The 27024-nt window shown below is 39.1% G+C and overlaps 1 protein-coding gene across 2 annotated transcripts; it reads left to right on the plus strand.

The window, feature by feature from the left end:
- The first annotated feature begins 5225 nt into the window (after positions 1-5225).
- On the plus strand, positions 5226-24049 carry PRDX4 (peroxiredoxin 4). 2 transcript variants are annotated; one of them, XM_055339085.1, is made up of 7 exons: positions 5226-5574; positions 9202-9319; positions 12309-12425; positions 14481-14603; positions 17225-17355; positions 18497-18531; positions 22601-22666. In XM_055339085.1, exons 1-7 carry the CDS (start codon positions 5328-5330, stop codon positions 22649-22651), a joined length of 822 nt encoding a protein of 273 aa, XP_055195060.1. In that variant the 5' UTR covers positions 5226-5327; the 3' UTR covers positions 22652-22666. The 2 variants fall into 2 exon arrangements, with proteins under 2 accessions (XP_055195060.1, XP_055195059.1); XM_055339084.1 differs by lacking the exon at positions 22601-22666 and adding an exon at positions 23893-24049 and having other exon boundaries at positions 5227-5574.
- The last annotated feature ends 2975 nt before the right edge of the window (positions 24050-27024 follow it).

Here is a 27024-nt window from a genome sequence, read left to right on the forward strand (position 1 = left end):
GTATTTCCCTGATGGCCAGTGATGCGGAGCATTTTCTCATGTGCTTGTTGGCCATGTGTATGTCTTCTTTGGTGAAATTTCTGTTCATGTCTTTTGCCCATTTCATGATTGGATTGTTTGTTTCTTTGTTGTTGAGTTTAATAAGGTCTTTATTGATCTTCAATATCAGTGAGGGTGACAGAACATGAGAGACTCCTAACTTTGGGAAACGAACAAGGGGTAGTGGAAGGGGAGGTGGGCAGGGGAATAGGGTGACTGGGTGATGGACACTGAGAGGGGCACTTGATGGGATGAGCACTAGGTGTTATGCTATATGTTGGCAAATCGAACTCCAATAAAAAATATTCAAAAAAAGATTCCTGTTTTCTAACTCTGGGAAATGAACTAGGGGTGGTGGAGGGGGAGGAGGGTGGGGGTGGGGGTGAATGGGTGATGGGCACTGAGGGGTACACTTGACGGGATGAGCACTGGGTGTTATTCTGTATGTTGGAAAATTGAACACCAATAAAAATTAATTTATAAAAAAAAAAGAAAGAAAAATCTTGCAGAGAATCTTCACAGCACCATTATTCATAATAGTCTAAAAGCATCAACAACCAGATCACCTGGCCGGCTCAGTCAGTAGAGCATGCAACTCTTGATCTTGGGGTCATGGGTTCACATCCCACATTGGGTGTGGAGATCAAAATAAATAGTGAATGAATGAAAGAATGAGTGAATAAATAAAAGCATAAACAACCTAAAAACCTATCAATTTATGAATGGGTAAACAAAATTACACCGATACAATGGAATATTATTCAGCCACATAAAGGAATGAAGTATCAATGCATGCTACAACATGGAAACTATTAAGCTTAAATGAAAGAAGCCATATACTAAAAGATAAATATTTTGTGAATCTACTTTATGAGCTACCTGTCATAGTCAAAATCAGAGATGGAAAGTAAAATGGTGGTTTCCAGGGGCTGAGGGGAGGAGAGAATAGAGAGTCATTGTTTAATGGGTATAGTTTCAATTTAGGAAGATGAAAAAATCTGAAGCATACTAAAAAACGGTGGTGATGAGTGCTTAACAGTGTAAACGTACTTAATGTCACTGAACTAGCCACTTAAAAATGGTTAAAATGGAAAAAATGGTAAAATGGTATTATGGTATGTATATTTTACCACAATAAAAAAAGGAATGAAATCCTAGTACATGCTACAACACTGACAAGCCTTGAAAGCATTATACTTAAGTGAAAGAAACCAGACACAAAGAGACATATATTGTAAGATTTCATTTATATGAATATGAAATGTTCAGAACAGGCAAATGAGAGAAGCAACAGATTAGTCATTGCCAGGGACCAGAGGGAAAGGAGGAATTAACTGCTAAGAGCATGAAGTTTCTTTCGCCGGGGCGGGGGGGGGGTGATGGAAATGTTCTGGAATTGAATTGTGGTGAGCACAAAGTACAACACGATGACTACACTAACCACCACTGAATTGTACATTTAAAATTTTCAAATTACATGATTTATGAATTTTCTCTCAAAAGAAGTTTGGATAGAAAGTCTTTCATCTTGGGATGCCTGGGTGGCTCAGTGGTTGGGCGTCTGCCTTTGGCTCAGGGCATGATCCCAGAGTCCCAGGATCAAGTTCCACATTGGGCTTACTATGTGGAGCCTGCTTCTCCCTCTGCCTGTGTCTCTGTGCCTCTCTCTCTCTCTCTCTCTCTCTCTCTCTCTCTCTCCATCTCTCATGAATAAATAAATAAAATCTTAAAAAAAAAAAAGAAAAGAAAGAAAGTCTTCCACCAGAATGAGTCATCTCAGTGCAAGGTAGAAACCATCCTTTTCATGACCGAGCCTCAGAAGTCACAAAGCATTTCTCCCATCATATACACCAGGAGTCCCTGGTCTGGCCCACATTCCAAGTTAGGTTTTACATTTATATCATGAAACTCATGTCCTATCACTTTCATGACATGGGGATGGTATTAATGCCTCCCATCTACAGGTGACAACTCAGGCTCAGAGATTAAACAGGGTTTCCCAAGGCCAAGATCAACAGGTGGCAGAGTTCAGACTGCAACCTAGACACAGCTGACTCTATAACCTGTGCTCTTAACCCTCCATCAATGGTGGTTCTTAACCAGACACTATTTGTGAAGCCATAGATGCCTAGGACCCCTCTTCAAAACATCTCTTAAATAATCATTTCTAGGGCTTAGTTTGTACACTTGAATGTTTTTAAGATCCCCAGGTGTTTCTGAGACACATCCTATATATAGAACCACCCCCTCTGTGCCCAATAACTTTGTATTATTAATATGGGCAGCTGACTCTAGCTGGATGGTCAGTGCCTCCACCTCCAGCTCCCTTGTGACTGCCCCTATGACAACACAATGTCTGCCTGCAAGAGGCAGGCGCTCAGGGGATATCATTGGACAGAAGGATTCAGAGCAACTGCCAGTCAGAATGTCAGCTGCCAAGGGGTTCCAGTGGAAGTAAGGGGACCGCAGTTTGTGCCTGAGAGCTGGCCGACCTGGCCACTCTCTCCAGTGGGCAGGAGGTTCACTGAGGCCCACCTGATGGGCAGCCCCTGCTGCCAACTGGGGCACCTCAGCTCAGCCTAGAACAGAGGTTTCAGGAAGTAATACTCTCCTCAAGCCTCCTTTCCCAGTTCTCATACTTAGAGGCCCAGCCTAGGACTTAGCCTTAGCCACTGAGACTTGGTGGCTGTTTGTCCAGCAGTCAGCATGGATCACCGAAGCCGACCTCGGGGCATAGGCCTGAACCGAATCCCCGGGACTCGAACCTGTCGAACCCCACTCCCCTTCCATGTGGAACAACAGGAAGCCCGGGAAGGAGAAGAATTTGAACAACGGGAAGTACCTCGTCAGAGAACTCCTGTCTACGTGCCCCCGGAAAGTGAAGAGCTGACAGACAATGTTATGGGTAAGGACAAGCTTCCCCTCCCCTTAGAAAAGGGAGGTAGCTTCATATTTTCCTCCTTTGCCCACAGGAAAGAGGTGTCAGGAAACAAAAACCAGAGCATATAATGGGCAGGCCTGGGGTGAGGGAAGAGTCTAAAACGGCAGGTTTCCTATTAACTCAAAGGACTGTCACAAGGGGCAAGGACATGATTTGTGAAAGCAACTGGAAGCTAAGACAGGCTGTTGGGAACATTAGGTGTCATTTTGAAAATCAGGTGCTTACAATAGCAAATGTTCCCAGACTGCCAGGTGCCTAGGGAAACAAAGATGAATTACACATTGATTTCAACCCCAGAGAGCTGTCTCCTAGAAGAAAGGCAGTTAGGATGGCTTCTGCAGAATTAACAGATGAGAAGAAGTCAGAGGAAGATAAAAAGATGGCGGGGGCGGAGGGGTGGTGAGCCCCGCGGGGCAGAGGCGCAGAAGGGCTGCCTGCCGGTGGCCCCGATGTGCGTCCCTCTCCCCTGAATTCTCACGTGCCATGCTGGCAAATGGGTGTGTGATGGGGTTAATTGTCAGAAGATGGAACAGCTCTGTGCTGGGAGAAAGGGTTCTCTGGGAACTTACCAAGTCTTAATTTTTAAAACTTATGCACACCTTGAGACAGTCTTAAGTCACCAAACTGACTTTCCTGCTGGAAGAGTTCCTTTCTCACTAGAAGAGAATAAATGGTCTCCAGGTATGGCTTTTCAGGTTAGACCTTTTTTCTCCAAGTTTTCCCAGGGCTTAAAAGGGGTACAGCAGGAGAGGGGAGTCATCGCTGCTCACCCGCTCACCCTAAGGAAATGGAGAGTAAATGTTAAAGGTATAAAATGCAGGCCACAATAAGGCACAACGGTTTGTTTCAAGTTTGGTGGGGAGGCAGGATGGCATGTGGCGGCGAGGCTTTGGGGGAGAAGTGGGCACCGAAGGCTGAGAGGATCTAAAACAGTGTTGAGTGCAGAAGACCAGTAATCAGTCAGCAACCGGACGCCATTTCCAGCGAAGCTTTGTAGACGAGAGAGGCCTGGAAGGGTGAACGGGACACCACGTTACGCCACAAAGGGTCTTCTGTCGTCAGGGAGCAATGGCGGCCGGGTGGGCCCCAGAGCGCAGGCGCAAACCCCGGTGGGGAGGGGGAGGAGCTCGCGGCCTGAGGGAGCAAAAGAGGGTGCCAAGGACCCTCAGCTCTATTCCCCTCAGATTCTTCCAAGGTGTATAATGGGCTGGAATGGGCTAAGGGTTGAGTTTGAAAATATCAGCTTTCCCATCGCCTTCAAAGGGCTGACACAAGGAACAAGGATGCAATATGTGAAAGCCACTGGAAGCTAAGACAAGCTGTTGGGGACATTAGGTGTCATTTAGAACATCAAGCCATTACACAAGCAAATGCTGAGTGCCAGGTGCCTTGGGAAACAAAGATGAATTACGCAGCCATTTCAATCCCAGGGAGCTGGCAGTGTAAAGGAGGAAACAGGGTGGCTTCTGCGGGATTCAGAAAGATGACAAGAGCTCCCAGGAAGATAGAAGGGATCTGTGGGGCGTAAGGGCTGCCAATGTGATGGGGTAATTACCACAAGACGGAACAGCGCTGCGCTGAGACAAAATCCGGCTTTCTAGTAACTTTTCGAGTCTTAAAAACAAACACTGAGGAGGGTCACTTGACAGGATGAGCACTGGGTGTTATACTCTATGTTGGCAAATCAAACTTCAATAAAAACAAATGAAAAAAAATAAAAACAAACAAAAAAACACCTTTGAGACAGGCTTAAGTTACCAAACTGCCAGTTTTCTCTTGCCTGCTTGAGAGGGGTAAATGGTTGGACCTTTCTTCTCCAAGTTTCCCGGGGACTTAAAAGGGCTGCAGCTTGAACAAGTAGTCACGGCACTTTTCACACACATCTCTTCAGGAAAAACCGAGTAACTGTTAGAAGTACAAAACTCAAGCCACCCAAAGGCAGAAAGGTTAGCTTCACTTTGCGGGTGGTGTACGCTGGCGAGACTTTGTGGCAGAGCTAGGCGTGGAAGAGCATCTAAAAGTGCAAAGAAGCGCATCCGACCACTCGCGCAAGGCCACCGAGAGGCTTTGGTTCCCAGAGTTGGGCTAAACTCCCGGCCCCGGGCCGCTCAGGGCGCAGGCGCAAACTCCGGCTGGGGGCGAGCAGGCGGGGCTGGAGCCCACGTGGCGGAGGGGAGGGGTGGGTGGAGCAGGGAGCGGGGAGGGGGGGCGAGGCGGAGTGGGGGCGGAGCAGGTCTCGCGAGGCGGTGCCCCGGCTCACGCGGGCTTCAGGCGCGCGGTTGTAGCTCCCTGGCGGCGGGAGAAGTCGCGCTCGCGCCAAGAGACGTGTGTTTGCACTCGCGTGGTCATGGAGGCGCCGCCGCCGCCGCCGCTAGCCGCGACGACTCCGGCCTCTGGCCGGAGCCGAAGACTGCTGCTGCTGCCACTGCTGCTCTTCTTGCTGCCAACTGGAGCTCTGCGAGGCTGGGAGGCAGAAGAGAGGCCCCGAACCCGCCAAGAGGAGTGCCACTTCTACGCGGGTGGACAAGTGTACCCAGGGGAGGCGTCCCGGGCTTCGCCCGCCGACCACTCCCTGCACCACAGCAAGGCCAAGAGTAGGTGGTGTCCCGCCAAGAGGAAGGGAGGTTGGGGGGGGGGGTGGCAAAGGGAGGCGGGAGGTGGAGAGGGCCCGACACACGTGTACCCTGGTAGTACCTGGGGGCCTGGCTTGGGCGGCACCCTTTGGACGGCCTCAGGTCCCTGGGCGGGCCTGCCTGGGGGGCGGAGGTAAAGGGATGGAGACGGATTCCGGCTGTGAAGAAACGGACGGGTTCCGCGAATCAGATTTTGGAAGAAGTAATGGTTACCTCAAAGCCGCAGATGAGGTTAAAGAGGGTGGTCCTGGCCCCTGGTTTTTAGGCATCAGGATGTTGTGCAAACTGAAACACTTCCTCAACATCAAAAAGTGCCTGCAGCACATCGCGTCTATTTTCAAGTACTATTTCAGGGAAGAATACATTGAAAAGTTGAATAATGGTTCACAGAAAGTTTAATTAAACAGAAAAGTAGCTAACCAAAATTCTCAGGAGGGCAAACCTTTCGTTTTTCTTTCTTTCTTTTTTTTTTTTTGTTGTTGCGTCTTATAAAGAGAGTTAAAAGCCACCTTCCCCAAAACCATAGTTCGTTGGTATTCTTTGTTTCTCAAAAATGAATAACTTGTTACAGGGTGTACTTTGGAGGCTCCTTGTAGGAAATTGGGGGGAAAAGTGGAAGTAATGCATTTGGGTTGATGATAAACCTTGCAGCAAATTTGTGTCCTGCCAATTTGGCTTTCGGTTATTTGCATTTCTCTCCAGTGTACACAGCTAATGGCCACTTTCAGGAAGGACACGTCAGAGGGGATAATGAGAAAGTTGTGGCCTACTGCATCTGGATGTTAAGATTGGCCAAAAAGAAGTGGCCAGAGGCTAAAGGATAAAGACTATCTCTTGCTTGCTTTTAAATAATAACTTTTCCTACGGATCATTTGGCATTCTGTAGATATGTATTTGGTTCAGTTCCATGCCTGTATTCAGTAACAAAAGTAATGCTTCACAATTATGAATCCTCAGTGTTAAACGGGATGTTACAACTTAGGATGAAGTGGGAGCTATAAATGAGGAACACTGTTTTGCCCCCTAACACATTTGCAGTTCTTTCCTACTGAAAGTTAACTGGAAGTTACTTTTATATTTTTGTTTTTAAAGAGCCAGTCTTGCACTTTTAAAATCATAGTATTTCCAAGTCTCATTGCTTTTATTTGGCTTAGGAAGATATTTTGAAATATGGCATCCAATTAAATATTTACTGGCATCACAATTTCCCATAAGAAACAAAGCCCATCCAAGTCTGCTCATGGAAACAAAAAAGTAGTAATAATAGACTTCCCTTTAGTAGCAAACCGTTTCAAAGTTTAGATATCTGCCACATTTCTGTGTCACATGTAGGCTTATCTAGAATTATAGATATGAGGACTTTTATTCGTAAGATGGAATATTATAGAGCCATTAAACTTTAAATAATCTTAAGTAAATTTTAGTAACATGAAAAACTGTTCAGGAATTACTGCTCCCTCCCTTTTTTATTTTTAATTCCAGTGTAGTTAACATATAGTGTTCTATTAGTTTCAGATGTACAATACAGTGATTTAACAGTTCCATATATTACTGAGTTCTCATTAAAACATTCTCTTTAAAAACAAGTGCAACATGATCCAAATTTGTGTGTTTAAAAAAGGATGGAAGGAAAGACATCAGAACGTTAGCAGTAGTTAAACTAATGAGGGGAATGGGTATGGAAAAAAGGGATTTAAACATTCTTCTTTACTGCTCTGCATTTGCCAGAATCTTTGTTAACTCTGCTATTTATATTTCGGACAGTTTTTATTTTTTAACAGATGCAACGGGTTGCTTTGGGAATTCCATTTATAGATCTTAATAAAGTACTTACTGTCTTTTTTGCCTTACAGATTGATGAATTTTTTTTCTTTGAACAAAACTTGCACTATTTGCAGATGACATGATACTATATATTGAAAACCCTAACGACACCATCAAAAAACTGTTAGAACACTGCAGTTCTTAAGTCCAAGACCCAGAATTTCCAAAATCAGAATTTTCTGGGAAAAAATTATTTTTCAGATTTGGTTTTCCCTATATGCAGAAATCATTAAGGAGTATCATTTTAACAGATCATTACAATTATAACCTCACACTTGAATAGCATTCTCAGTAATGTATATAAAGCATATGCAGTTCAGTTCCCTTCTATCCAATTCTCCCTCCTGGCCTTTACCTAATTAGATCAGCATACTTATATGAGGTAGGCAACTGGCTCAAGATAAATAATCATGTGTAATATATTAACTTCACAGATAAATTCATTTTAAATTCGTCTTTATTTTTAGAGTGATCAAAAATGCTGGCTATTATAAGCCTTACTTTCTAGGAACATTAGTCAAACTTGGAATCAAGTACTGACTTCAATGTATGTAATGGTTCTGAAGGTTTAAGTGCCCTGTGAATGTGTTAACAAAGGATCAAGGTACATTATTATGAAAGGGGCTAGAATTACAGTGTGCCCTTACAAGAGAGCAGCATGAACTACTATTCAGTTTCCATCAGGTCACTTGAAACCTATTCAAGGGGGTCTCTTCTTTCAGAACTCTGGGAAAATAATCCCATGCTCTGGGATTTTAAACTTCTCACCTGACATTTGCAGATTCCCACTCCTTGAGTGTGCAGCAGGTTGTCTTTGTGTATGTGAGAAACTGGAAAAACATTTAAATGAGTACATCTAGGAGACTACCATTAGAAAAAGGAAAATCTTAAGTATTCAAACTGTAGGAAGTTGATTAGCTTGGAGGGGCTTATAGTGAAGGACCAAGTAGACTTTAGTGCAGGAATGGAATGTAGGGGGTCTGTGAGCCTAAACAGAAAAACAGAGTCTTTATTTTCATTAACCTCCAACTGAAATGTAGCATTTTCTTCTATTATGAACATCAGCAACAAATCACACTAGCTTCAGAAGTCCTTGCTTGTACCTGTTGCCAAGGGAATCACAGATATCTTTATGCCACATAATTTGGGATATCCTGAAACAAAATTTACTGATCACTATCTTGGACAGTTATTAGACCACTATTAGATCTTGCACTTTTAAATATTTTATTTATTTATTTACTTACTTACTTATTTATTTATGAGAGCGTGTGTGTGCACATGGGCATGGCGAGCCAAGGGAGGGTCAGGGAGAGGGACAAGCAGACTGTGCTGAGGGCAGAGCATGAGTGGGCGGGGGAGGCTTCACCAAGAGCTTCTATCTCACCCCCACCCCACCCCCAAGATACTGACCTGAGCTGAAATCAACAGTCAAAGTTGGGCACTCAACTCAGCGACCCAGGTGCCCCATAGATCTTGCGATTTTAAAGTGTTTATAAAAGGGTATATATATTACCATATCACCAGTTTGTTTTCTATTATTTTGATAGTTATATTTCAATTTAATTGGTTTCCTTTCTAATTCTATATATTTTGTTTTATGCATTCAATAACACTATCTTTAGAAAAAGTCTGTAAGATTCACCAGACTGCTAAAGAGATCCAAAGGTTTAGGATCCTTGATTTTTAGTGATTGCCTAAAGATGTCTTTCTGTCTTCCCACCAATTTTCTCAGTGTTTTAGAACATTATATATTTTTCTTAGTTTCCAAGCCAGCGCCTTATTGGGAAGGAACAGCTGTGATAAATGGAGAATTCAAGGAGCTCAAGTTGACTGATTATCGTGGGAAATACCTGGTTTTTTTCTTCTACCCCCTTGATTTGTAAGTAATACATGTACAGGTCATGAATCATCAGTCTTTATCAATCATTATTCAAGAACATTAAGTAGAAATTATTTTATTTAGCTGTTCTTTTCTTTTTAAAGATTTTATTCATTTATTTATGAGAGACACAGAGAGAGGCAGACATAGGCAGAGGGAGAGGCAGGCTTCCTGTGGGGAGCCTGATGTGGGACTCAAGCATAGGACCCCAGGACCACAACCTGAGCCAAAGGCAGACGCTCAACCACTGAGCCACCCAGGTGCCCCTAGCTCTTGGTTCTTAAAAGTCAAGCTAAGATGAATTTTTTTCCAAGAAGATAACATCTACCATATATTTCAGAACCAAGACCCATGATCCCAATACTTTATACTTAAATCTAAATGATTTTGTTATAATACAATCATCAAAGAAAGGAAAGCTACAATTATAGTAAGCTATACCTATTAAGGCAAGAAAATGAATAATATTTTAGAAAGCATTTAATAGCAAGACTTCTGCCACAAATCTGTTTATGTGTAATGTTAATGTGTAATGTTAACTAGAAAATTAGCCCTCTACAGTGATGATGCCATTTAACTCTGGTTTTATCATTTTTATTCTTTACTGTATCTGTTGCTTTCCTATGGTTTGAACATTTTCCTAAAAATACTGCATATGCTTAAGAAATAATGCCTATTAATATAAATTATGGTTATTGGAGAAATTTTCTCTTTAACTTTGACAGTGAACACTATAGATAAAAAGTTGACTCAAATACTCGTGCAGCTTTAGTCTTATCGAGGATATAATTTTATCTGGAATCTTTTTCAAATTCCATGAAAATGAAAAGGTAGCAGACTTATCCTGACTTTTATCTTTTTTCTATTTGAATATATTTTTGATTATAAAAAGTAGAAATATCTTCTATATTGCCACTGTGTATTAAGGTCTTTATTCCATTAGGACTAATATAGAACTGTGTAAATAAAACCTTAAACTTGCAGGGAGGATATACTTAAGCTCATCTCTATAGATTGTCTCTAAGCCAGAAGTCAGCAAACTTTTCCTGTACAGGGCCACATAATAAATTTTTTTTGCCTTGTGATCTCTATTGCAGCTACTCAACTTTGCCATTATAGCACAAAAATAGCCATAGACTATACATAAATGAATGATTATTGTTTTCTATTGAAAGTTTATTTACAAAAAATAAGACTGGATTTGGCCTGTGGGCTGAAGTTTGCTCACCCTTACTCTAATCCAAATAGGAAAAATTCTCAGAAAAATTAGTTCTTTGAAAGTAAACCAAGTCATAAATCTGGATAATACATAATCTTTTAAATTAGTAAGAACTTCTTTCTAATCAGCTTGTACTGTGGCCTAGCTAAAATGTATGATGTAACTTAACTTCTAATAGAAACCAGAAGTAGAAATTTTAATACATAAAAATGATAGGCCTTCTAAATTCATCTTGTTATAAAACCAAAAAGTTAACACATCTGTTAAATATATAGGACGCTAAATGTGAGTTTTGAAATTAGTCTAACATAGTAGACAAATATCTATTTCTCCCAGTGTTAACTTAAAACTCCATAACAAATAAGACATATCTAAAACATGATGTCACCAATGGCTTCCTGGGGCAAGAAGCTAAGACTGCTTCTTTCTGTTTCCATGTGATACCAGGTTGGGCCTAGTTAGAAAGAAAGAATTCTGAGGCATTTGCCACAGTGTGCAAGTACAAAACTCAAAAACATAGCCTTTTAGTTTTTTGCCAGAACTTTTTCTCTGTCTTCACTAAGAGGTTGGATAAGTATATATCTAAGTAGCATTTGTTGGAATAAGAAGAAGGAAGGCAGGGCTGACCATTCCTACCTTTAGGAAAATATTAAAAAATACATATATCATGGCTTAGGTTTCCAGGGATATAATCTAGATTAGAACTGTCTGCCTACATTTGAACAACTGAAACATTTGAAAAGCCTGTATTAGACTGCAGTAGGAATTTGTCCTCTAAGTCTCTGTTCTTACTTTCTTGACCACAACCTGTACATAGTACAAAATTCATTTCTCATTGCTGCCCAATACACTTACATATACATACAGGGTAACATTCAGTCTAAGCACCAGTTCAGCTGTGCTCATTAAAATACTGAAACACTTACATACCAAGTGGTAAATAGCCACCTTCCCAACCTCTTCACCAAGATGCCCCTCCCACCTGGTCCCTTTCAGAAACCTCCAGAGAGCTAAAGCCAACTTTGAGTTAAGGTTGTTGAATGTTTTCAGTATCACTCCTAAACACATACCCACAGATATGCACTTGTGTATACATACATGTTTCATAACTCACTCTTACTATATGTAAAGTATTCTCGTTTTCTATTCCACTTCTTTAAAACATTAGTTAGAACTCCATAAACTGGCTAAAGAGTCCCTACCATGGTTCGGAAAATACTACCCTAAGGTAATATTCTCTAAACATGCCTTTCTGACAACAAGACTGGGAGACAAGGTAGAAGAGGACCTTATTAAGGAAGGGAGGGGGATGGAAGAGCATTTTCTCATCTCTGAAATAAAGCTCAGTGCATCTAGCCCATAGAAGTGGTATAGGAATATAAAAAAAACATAGTGGAATGATGTAAAATCTGTATAGATCCTTTGAAAGCTATAAAGCACCATATAAATACAAAGCATTATTAAATAAAAGCTAATAAATGAGACAAGTTTCTGCCATAAGGGAGAAGGGAACATTGGTTGAGCAAGGATCCATTAAGTTATAAAAATAACATTTACTGAGATATAATTAGGAATTTTGTAATATACATTTTTAGTAAAATGATATTTGATCAAGTAATCTTTTAGAAAGATGTATCTTGACAATGTTAATATATAAAATTGTTCTTAATGTGCATTTTTATATACTAATGGTGTTTGTAAAACTAAGTCATTTGAAACTTTGGGTATATGTATATTTTGAGAATACTGAATTTTCTTTTTAACTTTCAGCACCTTTGTGTGTCCAACTGAAATCATCGCCTTTGGTGATAGAATTGAAGAATTCAAATCGATAAACACTGAAGTGGTAGCATGCTCTGTTGATTCACAGTTTACCCATTTGGCCTGGTCAGTATCTTACACTAAGATTTGTAGGAAAAAGAATGGATTTACTTTCAATTATAGGCAGACAACTCTCAGTGTGATAGGAATATAATGGTTTTTTGTTTTAATTTTATTTTAAGTAGGCTTCACACCCAATGTGGGGCTTGAACTCGTGACCCTGAGGTTAGGACTTGCATGCTCTACCAGCTGAGCCAGCTAAGCACCCTGGAATGTGGTTATCAGATAGTTCAGGAATAGATCTATCTGAGAACTGCCAGTTCAATAAAGTTAAGAAAAAAATGCTTAAGGATTTTATAGGACATTTCCAAATCAGGGAAAAAAAGCTCAGTACAAAACACCTCCATAGGAAACACCACTGAGTTATATGATTATTATGATAAATTGGTAGCCTTAGTCTGGAGGGAAAAATATTCTTTAAAATTTCATTTCTCTGTTACATAGTTATCTAGTATTAAGTCAAACTCAACAATAGTTTTTTTTTTTACTTTTTTTCACAATAGGTTTTATAATTGTTTTTCAAGAAACTGATTTTCTTAATTTTTAAAAACTTTTTTAACACCTTAAACATGAAAAGATGTTTTGCCTGATTAATTGCAAAGAACTGCAATTTAAAATGACAAGAGATGCCACTTTTTTTCCTGATTGGCCAAGATTTCAAATATTGAAATATTTATCCAGTGATGACAAAGATGTGAAGAAATGGTCCTCTCACATATACAGTTGGTTGAGCATTTCTGGAGAGTAATTAGGCAGTATGTTCAAAATCAGAAATGTATGTGTCAATGTGAACTTTTCATGTCCATAATTCTGTGCACAAGATTTTATACACAATGAAGATGGTTCAGAATTATCTTTGCTTTAAAGGTTAATACTCATTTCATTCAAGTAACAAATTCAGAACAACTTTTTCTCCATTTATAGTTATATATAGGCATATATAACTAAAATTTTAATTGGTGCAGGAGCTACAATTTAATTTATATTCCCTTAAGTAATTCTCTCAAGTATTTTTAAATGCAGTTGTATATTTAATATATTTGATTTCCTTTAAGTATCTCCATTTCCAGATAAAACTTCCAAGACTTACTTAAGTAATTCTTGCAAATCTAATAGACAAATATGGTATGCCTTAAGTCCTTTAAAAATGTTTCTTTACTATTTATAAACTTAATAAAATTTCACATTATAATTCTACATTTTTTTAATTGGTTTGCTTCGTCACTTCTATAGTATTTCTAAACCTTTGTAGGATTACAACTTAAATCCACTCATGAAAAAGTTATGTCCTCCCAAATAATTTGCAGTTGGTTTCTCAAGCAATTTGGGGGGATGCATTCTGAGCTAAATAGGTTTCATCTCAACCAGAAATTTCTGTTTGGATGTCAGAACTGGGGCTGCAGACATCTGGAGTATATTTCCCTTTTGCTAGCTGCAGTGTCAGTGCCTTCCCCTTGAGACACCCACATTCCCTGGTTTCAAGTAAAAGAATACTTAAATCTGAAGATTTAAGTGTCTGAGATTGTAACTAACTTCCTTCGATGCTTCAGGTGGACTTTGCATTCCTTTGTCTCAGAATATTAAAATATCACCCAGTTGCATTATCTCTGTTATCTCAAGGCTTTGTCTTAATCACACTTTTAAGGTTATGCTTATGACAGTGCATATCCTTTGACCCATCAGTTTCTTTTGTAGGAATTAATCAAATAAGGATGCAAAGTTGAGAATACATAGATGTTTCCAGCAAGGTTGATAAAAGCAAGAGAAAAATGGAAATAATTTAAATGTCTAGCAATAGAGATTAGTAAAATATAGTGTGTCAGTACATTAAAAATGTATGTATCTCCACATTTATTGTTTAAAGGAAATGAATGTATTAAGTCTGGAGTAAAGGCAAAAATAGAATGTATATTAACCTGTTTTTGTTAGAGAAAACATGTGTGTTGCGTATGTTCATTCATATGTGTGTATATGGAGATGAAGAACGCTGTTTGGATACATACATTTACTTCACTCTGTAGTACCAAATACTACATTTGGTAAATATTTTGTTTGTTATAGGATTAATACCCCTCGACGACAAGGAGGACTTGGGCCAATAAAGATTCCACTTCTTTCGGATCTGACCCATCAGATCTCAAAGGACTATGGCGTATATCTGGAGGACTCAGGCCATACTCTTAGGTACCTTTCGGTGGTTTTGTATTAGGACAAATCCAAATATATTTGTAATCCTCCCTAAAGGGGAGTTAGAAGATACAAGGTTTGATCAAGAAATATTATTTGCTCTATTTGCAAAAATGTTGTAGATACTGTTTAAAATAATTGGTGAGTGCCCTACTTAAACTATGTATCATAGACTGTTAGAGCTGGAAGATTATTTAGAGCTCTTTGACCAACCCTTCATTTTACAGATAAACAATTTCATAGAATTCCATGAACTTAACCAAAGTTACATAATTAATGACAGAGCCTACACTTGAAGCCAGGTACCAAAACTCCTTGCCTGTTTATTTCTCCTTTTCTCTAAAATGAGTCCAGTAATGGTTTTTCTAAGTACAATTATTATATTGTTTAGCAAACTTGTGCTGTGGGGAGTGGGAAAAATTAAGGAAGTGCCAATAGAAGTCTTTGAAAAAAGGATAACTTTAGTTTAAAACAATTGTAATTTTATTATCAAAATGCAGTGCTAATAATTTCTTTTTTAATGTTTTATGTGAAACTACCAGTATTTTATAGGCCTATGTTTTTTAGTAACAATTTTATTGAGATATAATTTACATACAACTCACCCATTTAAAGCCTACGATTCAGGCAGCCCCAGTGGCACAGCGGTTTAGCGCTGCCTGCAGCCTAGGGCATGATCCTAGAGACTCTGGATCGAGTCCTACGTCAGGCTCCCTGCATGGTGCCTGCTTCTCCCTCTGCCCCCCCCCCTCTCTCTCTCTCTCTCTGTGTGTGTGTGTGTGTGTGTGTCTATGAATAAATAAATAAATAATCTTTAAAAAAAATAAATAAAAAATAAAGCCTACGATTCAGTGGTTTCTAGTACAGCTAGAGAGTTGTGCAATCATCACCACAATCAATTTTAAAACATTTTCATTACTCTAAAAAGAAACCCCATACCCATTAGCAGTTACTCTCCCTTTCCCCCAATCCCCCTGCCCTGGCCCTGGTCCACTACTTACCTCCTTTATGTCTCTATGGTTGCCGATTCTGGACATTTCATTTAAATGGAATCCTACAATATGTGCTTTTTTATGACCAGCCTCTTTTCACTTAGCATAATGTTTTCAAGGCTCATTCATATTTTATCATATGTCACTACCAATAGTTTCTTTTTTTGTGCTTGCCAAGTCTTTAATGTCTAGTCTCTTTTCATAAAATTTATTACTAAGTTAATTCCCAAAGAGGAAGTATGCCACTAAAAAGACTGAAGCTATTTTAAAATTTCGAATTAGGGACGCCTGGGTGGCTCAGCAGTTGAACATCTGCCTTTGGCTCAGGGTATGATCCCAGAGTGCTGGGATTGAGTCCCACATCAGGCTCCCTGCGTGGAGCCTGCTTCTCCCTCTGCCTATGTCTCTGCCCCCCTCTCTCTCTCTCTCTCTATGTGTCTCTCATGAACAAATAAAATCTTTAAAAAATAGAATTAAAATGAACTTTCAAATTACCTGAACATTAACCAAGTAAAAACCATGTAACCCTGAGATCGTGACCTGAGCCGAAATCAAAAGTCAGCTGCTTAACCGACTGAGCCACCCAGGTGCCCAAGGCTGTGTGTTGGTACGATGTATGTTACAGAAGTAAGTTCACAATTTCAAATCAGACTCACTTAACTTCGGAACAGACTTCATCAGCATTAACAACCGTTTTCTACTGGTAAAAGTAGCTACATCAAAGAAAACCCATATGAGTAATAGTTTACAGTTTTGCCCAAGTTTGGCCAAGTTGACCTAGTCCAAGGAAAGTGAGCTCTAGTTAGTTCAGACATCATGGTGCTCATTAAAGAAATATTTTGTAGGATAAGCAAGAACACTTTATAATGTTTAATGTGATTATGAAACAAAATTTCATGTAATAGATTTGTAATTCCATGTATTTCTGTTAAAAATAGATCTCATTATTATTTATAATTCTCATAACCAATTAGCCCTAGTACCTGAGATCTTTTTCTAAACCAAGTGTTAAGTTGAAATCCATATTGACTGAAATAAAAACAGTAAAGTCCTTTGGTAGTTTTTGTTTTTTTCTGGTCTGCTTTAACTCTTGCCATGCCATCTCAGTATAGCAGCTCTTTTAAGTTAAACTGCTCCATTCTTCCCTAGGCCATAAAGTAAATACACAGATTTAGAGAGAAAGGTAACTTCGCTTATATTGGTGACTTTGTCTTTTCCACCTCTGAAAAAGGAAATACAAAGATGTTCTAAATAGCCAGTGATAAGAAAGGTGGATCACTCCTTCACCCAGAGGTAGACTTTGCTATATAGATTCATCATTTCATTTACAGTGCATTAAAATCCCAAACCTAGTACTAGTGAAGAATTAAATGGAAATACAACAGTACATTTCATAGACAAAAACAAATTTTTAAAGCTACCATTTAACAATGATAATCCAAGTTATACAGTAGGTAAGAGTGGGTTTGGGCAGGGGGTTGTATTTGCATGTGTGTACACCAAACAGGTAATGTGTTGTTGGTTCTGTATAACATCCTGTGTGGATGGCACAGGGATTCAGATTAACTAATATTTGTCTTAATTGAGATGAAATGACCTCACCTGTACCACTCTTGTGTTTTACAGAGGTCTTTTCATTATTGATGACAAAGGAATCCTAAGACAGATTACTCTGAATGACCTCCCAGTCGGTAGATCAGTGGATGAAACACTGCGTTTGGTTCAAGCATTCCAGTATACTGACCGACATGGAGAAGGTACCCTTTCCTTCTGTCTTGGCCTTTTGATTTTTTCATTTGAGAAATGATAGCACGATTAATTTGGTTTCTTAGTCAAAAAGTAGTGTGGGAAAAAAACTAATGTGGATGATTTCAAAATCCTCTGATTATTTTCAAATTATTGCCTGGTCTTTTTAGCAGATCCAAGTATTATTTAAAGTGCTTTAAACAAAATATCGATAATATATCCTGCTGAGAGAATAAAATGTAAAAATACTCATTTTATACAGTCCATAGATAAAAGTTTCTTCTACTGTAATTTTTTAATTATGTTCCTGTAAACTTAAAATATGCCAGTCTGGCAGTATTTCATAATGTAGGTTTTATTTGCATGTTTACATTTTTTAATTTTTTTTTCATGTTTACATTTTTTGACTTAGCTTTTTCCCTCAAAGCTGTTTGGTTTCATACTAGTGATCAATTCATCCTTTCATTCCCAAGTTTTTGCAGTAGCTAAATGGAAAAGGTCAGATTTTGCTAAAATAGAACATATGTGATATATTCTTTTCAAAAGTGTAACTCAGGCCCTGAGTAAGGGTGCATTCTAAAGGGGAAATGCCATTTTCTTAGTAATTTTGAACTCTTAATTGACAAACAGCAAACTGTGGCATCAATACAAGATACTACAGAAAACAGAAGGTAAGTTTATATTGGAAGTTTATATAAATTCAGAGATTTTTGCCTTGCCCCAATGTTTCAGTTCACCAGATTCCCAAATCTTCCAACTTTACTAGATTTTTGCCTTGCCCCAATCTTTCAGTTCACCAGATTCCCAAATATTCCAACTTTACTAGAGAAACACTCAACGTGGTTTCTTATATTGTAAATGTAACTAGATATAATTTACTAGAGAAACACTCAACGTGGTTTCTTATATTGTAAATGTAACTAGATATAATTGGCAAAAAAATGGAAATAGATTAGCTGCCTGTTGATAAACTCTGTGACTGGAATTCCTTGGTGCAAGCAGGCAAGCAAACTAATCAAGTGTCCTGTGGCCTAGAAATGTTCTCATTATTATAGGCTCTCTTCAGTTTCATTTTGGAAAAAGAAAAGCCAAGAGTGGCTGAAGAGAATTGAACATGTTCTTAAACTTTTTGCCAATTTTTGTTCCTTTCAGTCTGCCCTGCTGGTTGGAAACCTGGTAGCGAAACTGTAAGTCAAACTGATTTTTCTGTCAGTGGGATAGCTGGGGCCCCATAAATGCCAACTTTTGAATAATCTTTTTTTGTAATAGAACTATGTTGATTTTATAAATGAAGTAAACATTACTAGACAGAAATCATGGGCCATAGAGAGAGTAGCTCAAACTGGAGAAAGCAGAATATGAGAGTTAATGCTCTGAATTTTAAAGCCAAGAATCCAGAGAAATATACTATCAAAAGAAATCACAAAGGGAACAGTGGAGACCTAGTATAATAAAGGCAGAGGTCTTAGAGATCATGTACAGAATTTCTTCCTATATTGTGGGCCAAGAAAATAGTCACAAGCAAAACCTTTCTGTATATAGTAAACTTTTGAGAAAATCTGGCTTAATTAACATTGAAACTAATGATTCTCTCCTTATCATTTGAAGGAAGATTGAAACAGATATATCCTTTCACTTAAGGAGGCTATATAATTGACAATCCCAGAAGTAGTCTCTGGCCAAAATACAATTGGGAAACTTGCTTGAACCTTTTTAAAATAACATGCTTATCTTCTAAAAATCAACAGTTCTATACAAACTGTAGTTAGGAAATTGACAACTACTAGAGCACTGAAGGAAGAAATCATCTTAGGATAAAAGAAAAATACAGACTCCTAAGACTTCTTTAGCCAATCAAAAAAAAGTACCATTAATCATAGACAATGAGAGGAAGAAATTCACTCTGTAACCTAACTCAGATTGGGGATTGGGTAAAGTAATATTTCACTGATTATTTTTTTAAAGATTATTTATTTATTCATAGAGACACAGAGAGAGAGATAGAGGCAGAGACACAGGTAGAGGGAGAAGCAGGCACCATGCAGAGAGCCTGACATGGGACTTGATCCAGGGTCTCCAGGATCACACCCTAGGTTGCAGGCGGCACTAAACCGCTGCACCACTGGGGCTGCCCTATTTAACTGATTTTTGAACCAGTTTTTGATGGGTTTGCAAAACAACTTTGCCTTTGTGGGTCAAAGTTAAGATTACAGTACAAATTTATTTACCTCTACATGGATGTGATGGATCTCAAAGATAGATACGAAGGTAGGCATTAAAGGTACTTTGAGTGGTAGGTGCTTTAAATTGTACATGAGTCATTAACTTAGCTTACAATTATGGATTGTGAGGCTTCCAGATAGAAATATGAATCAGAAGCTGCAGGCATCTCCTGAGAAGCCTTAGAAGGAATTTCTGGATAGATCTTTGAAGTAGGGGGCATGTTCCCTGGAAGCTGTAGCAAAACCAACAGTGAATGATGAATAACCTCACCCATCAGTCACATGCATGTACTAAGAGATCAGCAAGAGCTCCTAATAAGTACGAATTAACTACGAAGGTTGTTAGAGGAGGAGTATTTTACGTTTCAGAAAACATGTTAACTATCCACTTGATTAACTTTTGGAGGGGCCACAAACCCCTATGAGAATCTGATAAAAACCATGAATTCTCCCACCAAAAAAACCGCACATATGTAATCACATACTGTGTTTGGGCATTCCTTTTTTTATTCTCATCTTTATTGAGGTATAACTGATAAATAGAATTGTAGATATTTAAACTACACAATGTGACAATATATGTATACATTGTAAAATGATCATCATAATCTGGTTAATTAACAAATCCATCACCTCCTATGGTTCTATTCTTTTGTGTGTTGTAAGAACACTTAAGATCTACTCTTTTAGCAAATTTCAAGTACACAAAACAGTATTAACTATAGTCACTCTGCTGTATATGACATCCTCAGAACTTACTCATCTTAAAACTAAAGGCTTATACCCTTTGGCATCTTCCCATTTCCCCCACCCTCAGTCCCTGACAACCACAATTCTACTCTGTTTCTATGGGCATTCTTTCAACAGATATTTCTTGAGCATCTGCTATGTGGCAACTATTGAAACTATTATGATAGGCAGATGGTATTTATTAGTGAATATCACAACCAAGGTCCCTACCCTCAGAGTTACATTCTAATTTTAGATTGTGGCAAATGCTTTTAGAAACAGTTGGTAGGATAGCAGCTGGGGTGGCGGATTAAATGGCCAGGGAAGATTTCTAAGATGACATTTAAGTTGAAACGTGAGTGAAGAGAGGGAGCAAGGCAAGCATAGAGCAGTGCAGAAAGAAAACCAAGGGTGAGGCCCTGAGCCAGGAACCAGCTTAGTATGTTCAAGAAATGTAAAGGGGGCCCATGTGGCAGGAATAGGGACACTAGTGTCACATGGCATGGGGAATGGGAATACAGTGAAGTAACAGAAATGTAGAACCTTCGGTGACTGGTGAGTAGCTAGTTTGGAGGAGTTTGAAAATACATCTCCCTGGCTTCTCTCCTGTTTATAGCACAGGCCTCCTGATTTGTTGCCCTGACCTCAGCTTCTCTCCTCTCTAGTACATATCATACTCCAAACCAGATCTTTTAGCAGCCCTTCAGTAACTCACACTACACAATCCAGGTACTTGGCACAGCTTTCAAGCCTATGCACTGTTTGTATCTACCAACCTCTCCCAGGTCATCTTCCCTACAATTCACACATGCCACACGCACACGTTCTATGTTCCCACCAAGTCCCATGACTCACTTTCCCCCAAAATAAGCCCTACTTTTTCTTCACACCTTTGTGCTTTTGCTCAAGCCTTTAGCCTGGAATATCTTCCCCCTTCCCTAAATTCTACTCCTCTTTTTTTTATAATAAATTTATTTTTTATTGGTGTTCAATTTACCAGCATACAGAATAACACCCAGTCTACTCCTCTTTCAAGATCAACTTAAGTGCCACTCTGAGGCCTTCCTTGATGCCATCTCAGCCTCCAGTCACAGCCTGTGTCATATGTTATCATATTGTGCTGTGCATCGCGTCGACAACTTACATACACGCACATGTTCCCCACATGCTTATACAAGTCTCAAAGGCAAGGACTTTAGTGCAGTTATCCTCGTATGCCTGGCACACTGTTGGCACACAGTGCCGTATTATTCTCCTAAGTACTTACAAATTGAATTTAAATGCAGAGAGATTATAAATTGGCAAAGACAGAATACTCCCTGAAGTGATACCTGAAAAATTACATAATATTTATTATGTGAAGAAAATTCATATAGAACTATTGTAAACTCATTACAATAGGTTACTTTTTATGTATAGGGACAGATGTACTTTACCTATAACTATCAAAATAGTATGAGGTCAAATCATATTGGAAATTTCAAAAAGACCTAAGGCTGTAGTGCTGTTAAGGAGGGAGCTTTTTTTTCTTTCAGATTGTTTCTTCATTCACTAAATAGTTATTGAACATATTGCTTTATGTATTTGAGTATTTTTCTTACTTTGCACTTTGAGTTTAAAAGGTTGCATTCTGGAAAAAAAAAGGTTGCATTCTGGACTTCCAAAAAATCCATTTAATGGATAAAAAAGATGTAATATATATACAATGAACTATTTCTCAGCCATAAAAAGAATTAAATCTTACCATCTGCAACAACATGGATAGACTCAAAGGGTATTATGCTGAGTGAAATAAGTCAGAGAAAGACAAATACTATATGATTTCATATATATATATATATATATATCCTAAAAAAAAAAAAAACAGAAACAGACTCATAGATACAGAGAACTGATGGTTGCCAAAGGGGGGAAAAGGGGATGGGGGTGGGAGGATGGACAAGATATATTAAGAGATTTAAGAGGTACAATCTTCTAATTATAAAATGAGTAAGTCATGGGGATTAAAAGTACAACACAGGGAATATAGTCAACGATATTGTAACAAGTTTATATGGTGACAGATGGTGACTAGATATATTGTGGTGACATTTCATAATGTATATAAATACTGAATCATTATGATATACACCTGAAACTAACATGATATTGTATGTCAATTTTTAATTAAATAAAAATAAAAGATCCCTCTGAACACACTGCCACCTTCAGGTTGTTGTGGCATACTGACATCTTATCAGCAGATAACTTTAAAAATACATTAACATCTGTAGCCATGCTCTCTTAATGTGTTTGACTTAATTAGATCAAACCTGGAGATGTCATGAAAGCCTGGTGGCGAAAAGAAGAGCTGTAAGTAAATTTTGGGATGCTTGAATACAGATGTTAATTTATTAACAAATATGCCTTTTGGGATAGGTGAGATTAATGAGTAGGACAAATCCAGTTTTCCCATATATATATATAATTTGGGACACAAAAATCCTCTTTATCTTCTTTAGTCAAGGGACAGGCAACTAATATCAGATTATTACTGATGTACTTTGACTTTTAAAATGAATAATTTGGGCAGCCCGGGTGGCTCAGCGGTTTAGCATCTGCCTCCAGCCCAGGGCCTGATCCTGGAGTTCCAGAATTGAGTCCCATGTCAGGCTCCCTGCATGGAGCCTGTTTCTCCCTCTGCCTGTGTCTCTGCCTCCCTCTCTGTGTCTCTCATGAATAAATAAATAAAATCTTTAAAAAATAAAATAAAATAAAATGAATAATTTGCAAACATCAATTTGAAGACATGCGCACCCCTATGTTCACTGTAGTATTATTTATAATAGCCAAGATATGAAACCAACCTAAGTGTTCATCAAGAAATGAATGGATAGGGGATCCCTGGGTGGCTCAGCGGTTTAGCGCCTGCCTTTGGCCCAGGGCGCGATCCTGGAGTCCCGGGATCGAGTTCCACGTCGGGCTCCCGGCATGGAGCCTGCTTCTCCCTCCTCCTGTGTCTCTGCCTCTCTCTCTCTCTATCATAAATAAATAAATAAATCTTTAAAAAATATTAAAAAAAAAGAAATGAATGGATAAATGAATGTGGTATATTTTGACAATGGAATATCACTCAGCCATAAAAATGATTGAACTCTCCATTTGTAGCATGGATGGTCCTAGAGGGTACTATGCTAAGTGAAGTAAGTCGGAGGAAACCAAATACTACATGATTTCACTTATATGTGAACTCAAAAAACAAAACAAATGAACAGATAAAACCAAACAGAATTAAATATAAAGAACAAACTGGTGGTTGCCAGAGGGGAGGTGGGTTGAGGAGAGGGCAAAGTAGATGGAAATTAAGAGGTACAAAGTTCCAGATATAAAGTAAATCACAGAGATGAAAAGTACAGCATAAGGAATATAGTCAATATCATAATAACTTTGTATGATGACAGATGAGAACCAGACCTGTTAGGATCATTTCATAATGTATAAAAATATAACAAATCACAATGATGTATACCTGAAACAAATAGAATATTGAATGTCAATAATACTTAAATAAAAATTGACAGTTTTTTTAAAATGAGTAATTTGCTTTTTTTTTAACAGATAATCCCAGATCCAGCTGGAAAACTGAAGTATTTTGACAAACTCAACTGAAAAATACTTCATCAGCTGAAAAGTACTTCGTCAGGTTGCAATGCTTGAAGGTTCTTAGTGAAGTTCACCGTTTTAGAACTTAGTAAAGTTCACCGTTTCAGAACCATATTGTGTTATAGTTGTAATTTCTTGAAGAATATAAAACTCCCTAAGATACCTAGTGTTCAAATTAAACACCAGTGCCAAAAGATAGGCGGTTACTCTCTCTCTCTTCCCAAAGTCAGAAATGTCAGGTTGATTCAAATTAGTAACAGCAAGAGTAATAGGGACGCCTGGGTGGCTCAGCGGTCGAGCATCTGCCTTTGGCTCAGGGTGTGATCCCAGTCCAGGGATTGAGTCCCACATCGGGCTTCCTATAAGGAGCCTACTTCTCCCTCTGTCTGTCTCTGCTTCTCTCTGTGTCTCTCAGGAATAAACAAATAAAATCTTTTTTAAAAAAAGAGTAATATTTATGTAATATATGCTATATGCCAGCATTGTGTTAGGTAGATTAGGTGCATTATTGCATTTAATCCTCAAAGCAACTCTTTGAGTTATTTATTTTAAGATTTATCTATTTACATTAGAGATAGAGAGCACAGGCCGGGGGGGGGGCGGTGGTTGGCAGGGTAGGGAGAGAGAGTCTCAGACAGACTCCACACTGGAGTGGCATGGAGCCTGATGTGGGGCTCAATTCCATGACCCAGAAATCACGACCTGAGCTGAAAAAACAAGAGTCACATGTCTTACTGACTGAGCTACCCAGGTGCCCTAGGCTGTATCTTCTTGATTAATAATGTCCATTCCGTTCCATTAATAGTTTTCTAGCCTCAGGTTCAATTTAGGTGTGTTTAAAAGGAGGAATTACATTCATATCTGTTGGGAAAAGGCAGTCATTAATGTTTCATTCAGTATTCAGCAACTTTTGATCATCTACTGTAAATACCTGGCATTTATCAAGTAACCAAAAACAAATTTCTACCCTCAAGGAGCTTGGTATTTGATTACTGAGGCAGGTGCAGATAGTGTAGTAATTGGGGGGGCTACCTAAAAATAAGTGAAAATACATCCTGAGTCACCACTTTCATAGTAACTGGATAACGTAAATAGCCTATGAATAAAACAGGATTAAATGCACTCCTTCTCAATGCCTTTTATAAACTATCCCTTCAAACAGCTTACTTCTGAAAGACCACAGATCCAAAACTATATCCTAAAGATGATCTCATGTGGTCATTTACAAAAGACAGGAAAAGTAGTATTCAGAAAGGAGAGTCCTGTGTCCTACCACAGAGGGTGGGCCCTGGGCCTGACTGGGGTGTGGCTACCTGAGACCTCTTACAGGAACACGCTGACCTACCATAATCTAGAGCAGGGGTTTTCAACTGGGGACAACTTGCCCCCAGGGGACATGGTAATGTGTAAAGATATTTTTGGTTGTCACAACTGTGGAAGTGCCAGTGGTGTCTAGTAGGTAGGGGCCAGGGCTGCTGCTATAGATTCTACATTACACAGGACATCCCCCAGAACAAAGAATTATCTGGCCCAAGATGTCAATAGTGGTAAGGTTGAAAGACCCTTCTCTAGAGACATCTGCCAAGTACTTAAGGAAAGGAGGCCAATGTAGTTTAGAACAGACCATGCACGAAAAGTAGCAGCTTCTCCAAAATAATACCAAGAGGTAACTTCAAGCTTCTACAAAGTACACTAGGCAATGTCTTTTCAGGGCACTAGTACATAGATCTATAATTCTCTGCATCTCCCTTAAATTTTTGCTATTCTGTTGGATATTTCCTTTACCAGTGTTCTGAACTTTATAATGATTGTGGCAGACTGCTCTTTCAAGAATTTTAGTCTCCAGAATCTCATGCAAGAACTGATTTCCCACTCCCATCATTTCTTCTCAGTCCAAGGACTCTCCAATCATACATCCTAAACTTAGTGTCGGTAAACTTACAGATTGTATATTTTATTCTCAAATACATTAACCACTATTTTATTATTGAATGATATTTTTGTACCTGAACCCCTCTATCTGATATGATGGAATGCATCCTTGTATTTTGTTACCCATGAACTTGCTGACAGTACTGTCAATGAGGGTGCCTGGGTGCTCAGTCGGTTACACATCTGCCTTTATCTCAGGTCTTGATCTCCTGGTCCTGGGATCAAGCCCTGTATTGGGCTCCCTGCTCAGCAAGGAGTCTGCTTCTCCCTCTCCCTCTGCCCCTTCCCCCACTCATGCATGTGTGCATGCTCTCAAAATATTTTTAAAAATACTGTGTCGATGGAGAAGGACAAACATTATATGGTCTCATTCATTTGGGGAATATAAAAAACAGTGAAAGGGAATAAAGGGGAAAGGAGAAAAAATGACTGGAAAATATCAGAAAGGGAGAACATGAGAGACTCCTAACTGGGAAACGAACTAGGGGTGGTGGAAGGGGAGGTGGGCGGAGGGTTGGGGGTCACTGGGTGACGGGCACTGGGGGGGGCACTTGATGGGATGAGCACTGGGTGTTATTCTATATGTTGGCAAATTGAACACCAATAAAAAATAAATTTATAGGGGCAGCGCTGGTGGCGCAAAGGTTTAGTGTCACCTGCAGCCCGGGGCGTGATCCTGGAGACCCGGGATTGAGTCCCACGTCGGGCTCCCTGCATGGAACCTGCTTCTCCCTCTGCCTGTCTCTGCCTCTCTCTCTCTCTCTCTCTCTCTCTCTGTCTCTCATGAATAAAATCTTAAAAAAATAAATTTATAAAAAAATACTATGTCAATGAAATCTCTGAATAGAGTTACTAATATATGAATGTGATGAAATGTGTATTTGAGGTAACTAGCTCTACAAGGTCTCCATCTCAGGGGAGATATATAGATATAGACATATGTATATAGACATACACATACATAAACTCTCCTATAGTAAAATTTGTACCTAGCTTTTGTCCTAAAGATTTTAATTAATTATTTAAGAGAGAAAGCAGAAAGCACAAGTGGGGAGGAGGGAGAGAGGCAGAAGAAGGAGGAGAAACAGATTCTGTGCTGAGCAGGGAGCCTGACACAGGGCTCAATCCCAAGGACCCTGAGATCGTGACCTGAGC

The sequence above is a fragment of the Nyctereutes procyonoides genome, unplaced genomic scaffold, assembly GCF_905146905.1.
Source record: "Nyctereutes procyonoides isolate TBG_1078 unplaced genomic scaffold, NYPRO_anot_genome, whole genome shotgun sequence".
Classification (NCBI taxonomy): domain Eukaryota; kingdom Metazoa; phylum Chordata; class Mammalia; order Carnivora; family Canidae; genus Nyctereutes; species Nyctereutes procyonoides.

Excerpts from the sequence above, each read along its gene's own strand:
- PRDX4 (XM_055339085.1), top strand. The coding sequence starts at position 5,328 with ATGGAGGCGCCGCCGCCGCCGCCGCTAGCCGCGACGACTCCGGCCTCT. Across the intron at positions 9,320-12,308 it reads TTCTTCTACCCCCTTGATTT|CACCTTTGTGTGTCCAACTG; the intron begins GTAAGTAATACA and ends TTTAACTTTCAG. Across the intron at positions 14,604-17,224 it reads GACTCAGGCCATACTCTTAG|AGGTCTTTTCATTATTGATG; the intron begins GTACCTTTCGGT and ends TGTGTTTTACAG.